This window comes from Ovis aries, chromosome 10 (genome assembly GCF_016772045.2).
Source record: "Ovis aries strain OAR_USU_Benz2616 breed Rambouillet chromosome 10, ARS-UI_Ramb_v3.0, whole genome shotgun sequence".
NCBI lineage: Eukaryota > Metazoa > Chordata > Mammalia > Artiodactyla > Bovidae > Ovis > Ovis aries.
Genome location: NC_056063.1, coordinates 70458905 through 70471617, shown reverse-complemented (window position 1 = coordinate 70471617; position 12713 = coordinate 70458905). Strand labels below are relative to the sequence as shown.

At 39.0% G+C, this 12713-nt stretch overlaps 1 protein-coding gene across 1 annotated transcript in view; it reads right to left on the bottom strand.

The window, feature by feature from the left end:
* Positions 1-12713, bottom strand: part of LOC101106781 (ATP-binding cassette sub-family C member 4-like) — a 321113-nt gene that overhangs the window by 226024 nt on the left and 82376 nt on the right. Inside the window, exon 5 of the mRNA XM_042254990.2 lies at positions 599-688. Within this exon, the coding sequence (XP_042110924.1) occupies positions 599-688 (90 nt within the window). The remainder of the gene's footprint in view (positions 1-598; positions 689-12713) is intronic.

Here is a 12713-nt window from a genome sequence, read left to right as displayed (position 1 = left end):
ATGTGAAAGAAGATAGTGAAAAAGTTGGCTTAAAACTCAACATTCAGAAAACTAAGATCTTGGCATCTAGTCCCATCACTTCATGGCAAATTGATGGGGAAACAGTGGAAACAAGTACTGCATAGTCATAAGGTAAGTGTGAAAAAAAAAAAAGAGTGTGGGGTTGACAGCTGAGAGGAAGTTGAGTCTGGCTGGAGACCACCTACTTGGCATATTCCTCACAGGCTCCCTGTGCAGCAGCACTGAACAGGGCACAGGGGAAATAACAATCTCTGCCCACCAAGCCTTCACCATCCAGAGAAGGAGGAAGACAGTTCAGCAACACTGACAACATGTGCCAAGAAGGGCTACACCAGGAGGCCCTTTAGGGACACTAACCGAGCTGGGATAGAACACTGCTGCCTATCTAGTATTAGAAAAACAAAATTCTAATCCACAAGACAATACATATTTTTACATGTAAGTTGCACACAGAAAAGATGAGAGCTGGATAACGACAACCCTTATCTTAGAACCCTGGCTGACGCCAAACCCTGGCACTTGGCTCCCAAAAAGCTGAACCCAGTGAAAAATGAAAGAGGATCCCTTGGGCACTTACAATGTCAAACCTGTTCACATCGTTGGATAGCAGGTTGACTATCTGGCCTGTGGTGGTCTTCCCTATGGCCGAGTTACTCAGGCGAAGAGTCTGAAATAAGACAGGGAGACAGAAAATTGGATTCCCATGTTGATACAAATTCATACTTAAAACGTAGCAAAATGGATAACACTTTCTTGGGGACATGCATGGTGTCAGGATGAGCAGGATAACCCCTGACAGGAGAGCTCTAGGGACCCATGTTCATCCTTCATCTCCTCAATGTGGCAAAAGCCCTGCCCACAAGGATAGCAAAGGGAGGAGTAGGAGGGAGAAACAAAATCCCCCACCCTGTTTCTCAATTAACTTGGGTCTGCCCAGAGTGTAAAGGATGTAGGTTTAGACTTAGGAGCAAAATAAAGTAAATTTGAGCCTAACTAGATGAGAGTGGAAAAACTGCCTTAAAGCAAGAAATTAGAGGACTTGGACTATAAATTAGGGAACTTGGAATCAATCATTAACACCATATGTGAAATCATTTAAAAACTTTTATCTTAGTTTCTTCATTCCAATATGAGCAGAGGACTTCCCGGGTGGTTCAGTGGTTAAGCATCAGCCTGCCAATGCAGGGGACACAGCTTTGATCCCTCATCTGGAAAGATCCCACATGCTGCAGGGCAACTAAGCCTGTGCATCACAATTACTGGGCCTGAGCACCCTATAGCCTGTGTTCTGTAATAAGAGAAGCCATCTGCACATTGCAATTAGAGAGCAGCCCTCAACAAGAGAAACAACAAGAGAAAGCCCATACAAAGCAACAAAGGCCCAGCACAAACAAAAATAAATACTTGTTAAATTCTTTTTTAAAAAAAAGTTTTTAAAAATATACAATAAAATGAACAGAAAATAATGTTCAAAATAATATTCTGGTGAGAAATCTGTGGCCTTTAATGCCTGACTTTACAAAAAATAGCCTGTTTTACATGATCCCTTTATTTGGTAAAAAGTTCCAAAATATGCCCTAGAGATCAGGAATCTGAAGTGACCACTGTGAGATGTTTCAGTGGACTACAAACTGGAGCCATGGATCAAAAAAAATGTCAGAATTCATGAAAACTTTTCATTTAGTTCTCAAGTTAAAAAGAAAAATAAGTGATCAAGTAGAAAATATAAAATTATGTGGCCATGATGGAAAAGGAACTATAAAGCCTCTTGATGAAACTGAAAGAGGAGAGTGAAAAAGTTGGCTTAAAGCTCAACATTCAGAAAACAAAGATCATGGCATCTGGTCCCATCACTTCATGGCAGATAGATGGGGAAACAGTGGAAACAGTGTCAGACTTTATTTTTTTGGGCTCCAAAAGCACTGCAGATGGTGACTGCAGCCATGAAATTAAAAGACGCTTACTCCTTGGAAGGAAAGTTATGAACCAACCTAGATAGCATATTGAAAAGCAGAGACATTACTTTGCCAACAAAGGTCCGTCTAGTCAAGGCTATGGTTTTTCCAGTAATCATGTATGGATGTGAGAGTTGGACTGTGAAGAAAGCTGAGTGCCAAAGAATTGATGCTTTTGAACTGTGGTGTTGGAGAACTCTTGAGAGTCCCTTGGACTGCAAGGAGATCCAACAAGTCCATTCTAAAGGAGATCAGTCCTGGGTGTTCTTTGGAAGGAATGATGCTAAAGATGAAACTCCAGTACTTTGACCACCTCATGTGAAGAGTTGACTCATTGGAAAAGACTCTGATGCTTGGAGGGATTGGGGGCAGGAGGAGAAGGGGACGATAGAGGATGAGGTGGCTGGATGGCATCACCGACTCGATGGACATGAGTTTGAGTGAACTCCGGGAGTTGGTGATGGACAGGGAGGCCTGGCATGCTGCGATTCATAAGGTCGCAAAGAGTCGGACATGACAGAGCAACTGAACTGAACTGAACTGATGGAAGAGGGTATGGCGGTTTCTCAAAAAATTAAACATAAGATTAATATATAGCACAATAGTTCTACTACTGGGAATGTACTCAAAAGAACTGAAAGCACAACCCTGAACAGATATTTGTTTACCTGTGTTCATAGCAGCACTATTCACAATAGATATAAGATGGAAACAACCCAAACGTTTATTAACAGATGAATGAATACACAAAATATTGTATATACCTATCATGAAATATCATTCAGTCTTAAAAAGGAATTAAATTCTGACACCTGATACAACATGGATAAACCTTGAAAACATTATTCTAGGTGACATAATCCGGACATTATATGCTTTCATGTATATGAGGCACCAGAAGTGATGAAATTCATAAAGAGAAGTAGAATGGTGATGGTGGTGAAGGGACAGGAGTAGAAACTTAGTGTTTAATGGGTGCAGATTTGGGAAGATGAAAAAGTTCTGGAGATGCATAATGGTGATAACTCCACAAAAATGCAAATGTCCCTGATGTCCCTAAATGGTGCACTTAAAAAGAGTTAAAACTGTAAATTTTGTTGTGTATATTTTGTTGCAACTTTTTAAAAAATCAGTGATCAAAAGCCAAAAGTTATTTTACCACAGTTGTGGAAAGGTAATTAAAAGACAAGCCATTTTCTGTATATCATACATCCCACAAGATCACTCAACAATACAAACTATGACTATAAGCTTAGCAGCCATTCCATTTCTAACACTCAATCTGATTTCTTTCCAGGACTAGGGATGAGCAAGTAGGGCCTCAACATAAACCAGAACATTCAGATGGGCCTTTTAGAGCTGCTCTGCAGCACCAGCTTTTGCCCTAAAGAGTCAAGCCTACCTGTAACCTACAAAAAAGAAACATCTTATATCTTCACCTCAGCAAGATTCTAGATGCATGAAAGTGCATGAGGAAACTGTCTCTCCCATGTGTCTGGAGGGGCTTCCCTAGTAGCTCAGCTGGTATAGAATCCACCTGCAATGCAGGAGACCCCAGTGCAATTCCTGGGTCAGGAAGATTTCCTGGAGAAGGGATAGGCTATCCACTGCAGTATTCTTGGGCTTCCCTGGTGGTTCAACTGGTAAAGAAATCTGCCTGCAATGTGGGGAGACCTGAGCTCAATCACTGGGTTAGGAAGATCCTCTGGAAGAGGGAACAGCTACCCACTCCAGTATTCTGGCCTGGAGAATTCCATGGACTGTATAGTCCATGGGGTCACAAAGAGTTAGACATGACTGTATAGTCCATGGGGTCACAAAGAGTTAGACATGACTGAGTGATGTTTCTGGAAATCCACGTTACCTCTGTGGTTTTACCTCAGCAATTCCTGACTTTGTAAAAAGACAATTCTTTTAAGTACAAAGACTAAATTGGAAAGGAAGAAGTCAAACTGTCACTATTTGTAGATGACATGATACTATACATAGGAAATCCTAAAGGCACTACCAGAAAACTATTAGAGTTCATCAATGAATTAAGTAAATTCACTAGAGTTTCAGGATATAAAATTAATATACAAAAATGTGCTGGATTTCTATGCATTATTAGCAAAGTATCAGAAAGGGAAATTAAGGAAACAATCCCATTTACCATTGCATCAAAAAGACTAAAATGCCTAGGAATAAACCTACCTAAGGAGGTAAAAGATCTGTACCCCCAAAACTATAAGGCACTGATGAAAGAAATTGAAGACGACAAAACAGATGGAAAGATATACCATGTTCTTGGATTGGAAAAATTAGTATTGTCAAAATGACTGTACTACCCAAGGCAATCTACAGATTCAATGCAACACCTATCAAATTACCAATGGCATTTTTCACAGAGCTGGAACCAAAAAAATAAAATTTGTATGGAAAAACAAATGACACAAATAGTCCAAAAAAAAAAAAAATGAAGAACAACAAAGCTGGAGGAATCACACTCCTTGAGTTTGACCATAGGGCAAAGCTACAGTAATCAAAATAATAGTATGAAAGTGAAGTGAAAGTCACTCAGCCACGTCCAACTCTTTGTGACCCCATTGACTATACAGTCCATGGAATTCTCTAGGCCAGAATACTAGAGTGGGTGGCCTTTCTTTTCTCCAGGGGATCTTCCCAACCCAGGGATCAAACCCAGGTCTCCCGCATAGCAGGCAGATTCTTTACCAGCTGAGCCACAGGGGAAGCCCAAGGGATGAGAGTATGGTACTGGCACAAAAACAGACACATAGAACAATGGAACAGCATAGAGAGGCCAGAAATAAACCCATACACTTAGGGTCAACTAATTTAAGACAAAGGAGGCAAGAATACACAATGGAGAAAGCACAATCTCTTCAATAACTGATGCTGAAAAACTGCACAGTTCAGTTTAGTCACTCATTCATTTCCAACTCTTTGTGACCCCCATGGACTGCAGCACACCAGGCTTCCCAGCCCATCACCCACTCCCAGAGCTTGCTTAAACTCATGTCCATCAAGTCAGTGATGTTATCCAACCATCTCATTCTCTGTTGTCTCTTTCTCTTACTGCCTTCAGTCTTTACCAGAATCAGGGCCTTTTCCAATGAATCAGTTCTTCACATCACTTCACATCAAAATGTTGGAGCTTCAACTTGAGCATCAGTCCTCCCAGTGAATATTCAGGACTGATTTTCTTTAGGAGTGACTGGCTTGATCTCCTTGCTGTCCAAGGGAATCTCAAAGAGTCTTCTCCAACACAATAGTTCAAAAGCATCAATACTTTGGCACTCAGCTTTCTTTATCGTTCAACTCTCACATCCATACATGACTGCTGGAAAAACCATAATTGACTAGATGGACCTTTGTCGGTAAAGTACCATCTCTGCTTTTTAATATACTGTCTAGATTGATCATAGCTTTTCTTTCCAGAAGCAGGCATCTTTTAATTTCATGGCTGCAGTCACCATCTGCGGTGATTTTGGAGCCCAAGAAAATTAAGTCTGTCACTGTTTCCATTGTTTTCCCATCTATTTGCCATGAAACGATGAGACCAAATGCCATGATCTTCATTTTTTGAAAGTTTTATGCCAGCTTTTACACTCTCTTCTTTCACTTTCATCAAGAGGTTCTTTCGTTTCTCTTTGCTTCATGCCATAAGGGTGGTGTCATCTGTATATCTGAGGTTATTGATACTTCTCCCTGCAATCTTGGTTACAGCTTATGCTTCATTCAGCCCAACATTTCACATGATGTACTCTACATGTAAGTTAAATTAGCAGGGTGACAATATACAGCCTTGATGTACTCCTTCCCCAATTTGGAACCAGTCCATTGTTCTATGTCTGGTTCTAACTGTTGCTTCTTGACCTGCATACAGGTTTCTCAGAAGGCAGGTCAGGTGGTCTGGTATTCCCATCTCTTAAAGAATTTTTCCAGAGTTTGGTGTGACCCATAAAGTAAAAGGCTTGAGTGTAGCCAATGAAGCAGAAGTAAATGTTTTTCTGTATTCCCTTGCTTTTTCTATGATCCAATGGATGTTGGCAATTTATCTCTGGTTCCTCTGTCTTTTCTAAATATGGCTTGTACATCTGGAAGTTCTCGATTCATGTACTGCTGAAGCCTAGCTTGGAGAATTTTGAACATTACTTTGATTGCATGTGAAATGAGTGCAATTGTGCAGTAGATGGAACATTCTTTGGCATTGTCTTTCTTTGGGATTGGAATGAAAACTGACTTTTCCAGCCCTGTAGTCACTGCTGAGTTTTCCAAATTTGCTGGCATATTGAGTGCAGCACTTTCACAGCATATTTCAGGATTTGAAATAGCTCAACTGGAATTCCATTGCCTCCACTAGCTTTGTTCATAGTGATACTTCCTAAGGCCCATTTGACTTCACATTCCAAGATGTCTGGCTCTAGGTGAGTGATCACACCATCGTGATTATCTGTGTCGTGAAGATCTTTTTTGTACAGTTCTTCTGCATATTCTTGCCATCTCTTCTTAATATTTTCTGCTTCTGTTAGGTCCATACCATTTCTGTCTTTTATTGTGCCCATCTTTGCATGAAATGTTCCCTTGGTGTCTCTAATTTTCTTGAAAAGATCTCTGTCTTCCCCATTCTATTATTTTTCTCTATTTCTTTGCATTGATTACTGAGGAAGGCTTTCTCATCCCTCCTTGCTATTCTTTGGAACTCTGCATTCAAATGGGTATATCTTTCCTTTTCTCCTTTGCCTTTCACTTCTCTTCTTTCCTCAGCTATTTGAAAGGTCTCCTCAGACAATCATTTTGCCTTTTTGCATTTCTTCTTCTTGGGAATGGTTTTGATCACTGCCTCCTGTACAGTGTTACAAACTTCCATCCATAGTTCTTCAGGCATTGTATCTATCAGATCTAATGCCTTCAATCTATTTGCCACACCTACTGCATAATCATAAGGGATTTGATTTAGGTCATACCTGAATGGCACATTGGTTTTCCCTACTTTCTTCAATTTAAGTCTGAATTTGACAATAAGGAGTTCATGAACTCAGCCACAGTCAGCTCCCAGTCTTGTTTATGCTGACTGTATAGAGCTTATCCATCTTCGGTTGCAAAGAATAAAACCAGTCTCATTTTGGTATTGACCATCTAGTGATGTCCGTATGCATAGCTGTCTATTGTGTTGTTCGAAGAGGGTATTTGCTATGACCATTGCATTCTCTTGGCAAAACAATGTTAGCCTTTGCCCTGCTTCATTTTGTACTCCAAGGCCAAATTTGTCTGTTATTACAGGTATCTCTTGACTTCCTACTTTTGCATTCCAGTCCCCTATAATGAAGAGAACATCTTTTTTGGCTGTAAATTCTGGAAGTTCTTATAGGTCTTCATAGAACCATTCAACTTTAGCTTCTTCAGCATTACTGGTTGGGGCATAGACTTAGATTACTGCGATATTAAATGGTTTGCCTTGGAAATGAACAGAAATCATTCTGTCATTTTTGAGACTGGATCCAAGTACTGCATTTCAGAATCTTTTGTTGACTATGAGGGCTACTCCATTTCTCCTAAGGTATTCATGTCCACAGTAGTAGATATATGTGTGAATTAAATTTGCACATTCCAGCTCATTTTATTTTACTGATTCCTAAAATGTTGATGTTTACTCTTGCCATAACCTATTTGACTACTTCCAATTTACCATGATTCATAGATGAAACATTCCAGGTTCCTATGCAATACTGTTCTTTACAGCATCAGAATTTACTTCCATCACCAGTCACATCCACAACTAGGTGTCATTTTCATTTTGGCTCAGCCTCTTCATTCCTTCTGGAGCTATTTCTCCACTCTTCTCCAGTAGCATATTGGGCACCTACTGACCTGGAGAGTTCATCTTTCAGTGTCCTGTCTTTTTGCCTTTTCATGTCTTCATGGAGTCCTCAAGGAAAGAATGCTGAAGTGGTTTTTCCATTTCCTTCTCCAGTGGACCTCATTTTGTCAGAACCCTCCACCATGACCCATCCATTTTGGGTGGTCCTACATGGCATGGCTCATAGTTTCACTGAGCTAGACAAGGCTGTGATTCAAGTGATCAGTTTGGTTATTTTTAAATGTAGCTTGCTCCTTGGAAGAAAAGCTGTGAACAACCTAGACAGCATATTAAAAAGCAGAGACATTACTTTGCCAACAAAGGTCTGTCTAGTCAAGGCGATGGTTTTTCCAGTAGTCATGTATGGATGTGAGAGTTGGACCACAAAGAAAGATGAGCACTGAAGAATTGATGCTTTTGAACTGTGGTGTTGGAGAAGACTCTTGAGAGTCCCTTGGACTGCAAGGAGATCGATCCTAGTCAATCCCAAAGGAAATCAATCCTAAATATTCATTAGAAGGACTAATGCTGAAGCTGAAACTCCAATACTTTGGCCACATAATGCCAAGAACTGACTCATTGGAAAAGACCCTAATGCTGGGAAAAATGGAAGGCGGGAGGAGAAGAGGATGACAGAGGATGAAATGATTGTATGGCATCACCAACTCGATGGTCATGAGTTTGAGCAAGCTCCAGAAGTTGGTGATGGACAGGGAAGCCTGGCTTGCTGCCATCCATGGTGTCACAAAGAGTCAGACATGACTGGGTGACTGAACTGAATGGAACTGATGCTAAATGAAACAAGTCAGAGAGAGAAAGATAAATACTGCATGATATTGCTTATAAGTGGAGCCTAAAAATACAACAAACTAGTGAATAAAACAAAAGAGAAATAGGCTCATAGATATGGAGAACAAACTAGTGGTTACCAGTGAAGTGGGAGAGCCATATAGTGCTGGGGGAGAGGGACGTACAAACTATTGGGTGTAAGGTAGCCTACAACAATATATAGTACAACACAGGGAATACAGCCCATATCTTATAATACCTGTAAATGGAGTGTAATCTTTAAATATTATATAAAATTTTCTAAAAAAATGGAAAAAGAAACTATTCCTTAAGGCTAATCAAGGAGGCAAATTAATGCCTTTGGCAAATGTTTCCTTTCATGTAAGCAACATGCCCTTTGGAGAAGGGCATGGCAACCCACTCCAGTATTCTTGCCTGGACAATTCCATAGACAGAGGAGCCTGGCAGGTTACAGTCCATGGAGTTGCAAAGAGTTGGACATGACTGAGCAACAAAGACTGTCAGTTTCACTTTCAAGCAGCATGCCAGGAAGGATCCAATTTCTCAAAGGCAACATTTCAAAGAACTAGTGGGAAGAGAAAGAAAACCAGGTAGACAATAGCTTACATGTGGAACAAAGAGTAAACTGTGAGTGAAACATCACCTCACAAGTAATATGAGAGTTTCCTAGTGTACTTCTGGTGAAATTTCCTTTTCATTTATTTATAGGAGTTAAACATGATCTGCAAAGACAAACTTCTAGATAATTTGTAGGGAAACCTGAGTATTCATCTTCTAAATAGTAGAAGGTGCAACAGAATAACAAACATAATGATAGAGGATAAGGAAGATGCTTGACTGGAGTGTATGGGCATCGTTGCATTTCCACATCACTTAGGAACAAATTAGCTTATGTTCTACAGTCTATGACTGACAGTAACACGCCAGGCCCCCAGATTCACACTTGTTGTTGTTCTTCAATTGCTCAGTCATGTCAGACTCTTTGCAACCCCATGGACTGCAGCACATCAGGCTTTCCTGTCCATCAACAATTCCCGGAGCTTGTTCATAATCATGTCCATGGAGTTGGTGATGCCATTCAACCATCTCATCCTCTGTCACCCCCTTCTCCTCCTGCCCTCAATTTTTGCCAGCAACAGGATCTTTTCCTGTAAGTCAGCTCTTCGCATCAGGTAGCCAAAATGTTCGAGTTTCAGCTTTAGCATCAGTCCTTCCAATGAATATTCAGGATTGATTTTCTTTAGGATTGACTGGTTTGATCTCCTTGCAGTCCCAGGGACTTTCAAGAGCCTTCTCCAACACCACAGTTCGAAAGCATCAATTCTTTGGTGCTCATCTTTCTTTATGGTCCAACTCTCATGCCTACATGACTACTGGAAAAAAAAAAAAACATAGCTTTGACTAGACCTTTGTTGGTAAAGTAATGTCTTAGCTTTTCATTATGCTCTCTAGGTTGGTCATAGCTTTTCTTCCAAGGAGCAAGCATCTTTTAATTTCAAGAATGTAATCACCACCTGTGGTGATTTTGGAGCCCCCCCCCAAAAAAAAAATTTAGTCTGAAACTGTTTCCATTTTTTCCCCATCTATTTGCCATGAAGCAACAGGACTGGATGCCATGATCTTTGTTTTTTGAATGCTGAGTTTCAAGCTAGCTTTTTAACTCTCCTCTTCCACTTTCATCAAGAGGCTCTGTAGTTTCTCTTTGCTTTCTTCCATAAGGGTGGTATCGTCTACATATTTGAGGTTATTGATATTTCTCCCAGCAGTCTTGATTTTAGGTTGTGTTTCATTCAGCCTGGCATTTTGCATGATGTGCTCTGAATAGAAGTTAAATAACAAGGGTGACAATATACAGCCTTGCCGTACTCCCTTCCCATTTTGGAATCAGCCCATTTTTCCATGTTTAGTTTTAACTGTGGTTTCTTGACTTGCATACAGATTTCTCAGGAGGCAGGTATGGTGTTCTGGTATTCCCATCATTTTAAGAATTTTCCAGAGTTTTTTGTGATCCACAAAGTAAACAGCTTTAGTGTAGTCAACGAAGCAGAAGTAGATGTTTTCTGGAATTCTCTTGCGTTTTCTATGATTCAACGGATATTGGCAATTTGATCTCTGGTTCCTCTGCCTTTTCTAAATCTAGCTTGAAAATCTGGAAGCTTTTGGTCCATGTACTGTTGAAGCCTAGCTTGGAGAGTTTTGAACATTACTTTGCTAGCACGTGAAATGAGTGCAATTGTGCAGTAGTCTGAAAATTATTTGGCATTGCCTTTCTTTGGGATTGGTATGAAAACTGACCTATTCCAGTGCTGTGGCCACTGCTGAGTTTTCCAAAATTGCTGGCATACAGAGTGCAGCATTTTAACAGCATCATCTTTTAGAATTTGAAACAGCTCAGCTGAAAAAAAAAAAGTGGTCCACTGGAGAAGGGAATGCAAACCACTTCAGCATTCTTGCCTTGAGAATCCGATGAACAGTATGAAAAGGCAAAAAGATTTGACACGAAGAAATATGTACATTGGATATTTTCTTAAAAAACAAAAAACACGGGACATACGCACATAGCAAAAAAAAAAAAAAAAAAATGAACTCCCCAAGTCAGTAGATGACCAACATGCTACTGGAGAAGAGCGAAGAAATAGCTCCAGAAGGAATGAAGAGGCTGAGCCAAAGCAAAAACAACGCCCCATTGTAGATGTGTCTGGTGGTGAAAGGAAAGTCCAATGCTGTAAAAAGCAATATTGCAAAGGAACCTGGAATGTTAGGTCCATGAATCAGGTTCACATAGCCCAAAGATTAACAAGACTGTGCTCAAAAAAGAATGAGGAAAGATATCTTTAATTTAATGAGAAAAGTATTCGTAAAAAATGGAAGCTCTAGATAAGTAGCAGCCAAGTAAAAGAAGTGCTTGTTTTCATTTAACTTGCTTGGTTTCATTTAACTTGCTTGGTTTTATCTTTCAATGAGGATTTTGTTTATTTTTAATGATATATATATATATGTGTGTGTGTGCACAACAAGATGTTTGACCTAAATGTACACTTGGAAATTATTACTGTAGTTAAAACAGTTAGCGTATCCATTGCTTCATGTAATTATCTTTTTGTGTGTGCAGTGAAAACACTTATAATCTACTCTCTCAGAAATTTTCAAGTATATACATTGGTTAAATAAGGATTTTTTTTTAATGAAACAGCCCAGAACAAAGAGAGATCTAAGATCTTGTTTATCAAGAGCTCTCCAGCATATGACACTGGTGTATCTGTGGCAGTTCATTTGTAAAGACATCTGAAATACTTAACTCCTTTTATGATAGATAAGATTAGAATAAAATATAGAATAATTTTATAGTGTTTCTCAATACAAAAACACTAGAAACATCAAACCAGATTTTATTAAACCTGCTGTAATGCATACTAAAAAAAGCAAATATTGTATTAAGAAAATAACTTCAATGAATAGCAACATAAATACCCTCTAAAATTACTAAAAACAAATTAAAATTTCAAGTTTTCTCCCAAACACTCAACCATTTTCTTTAATATTATCAAAAACAATCATAACTACAGAATATCATGAGTGAGTCTAATTTGGCACAGATTTCAGCACAATTATATTAAACATGACTAGATGCATCATTTAAAATATAATCATTTATTTTATTAAATACATATTTTTCTCCTAAATTTAATGTTATAGATCCAATCACTGAAGTCACTTTTAAAGATAACTTTGATGTAAATGAAGGTTTAAATGAAAAACAACAAAATTTCCATAAATACCACAATAAGATTTAGGCAAGAAAACATTGAGAATGAGTTTGATAATTTTGATACCTATTTTTTAATTAGATTTCAATAAAAGTTTAGTGGGTATTATGCACCAGCCTATGCATAAAGTTATCAAAGGCAGCCCTGGTCTGATCTCCAAACAAAACTTTTCATTATATATTGGTAAACTTTGCTCAAACAACAACAAATAGGCTTGAAACAAATATCGAGTATCTCTGTTAAGGAGTAAATGATACCAGTTACAAAATTTTTAGTCTACAGAGAACTTCCCCAAAATGC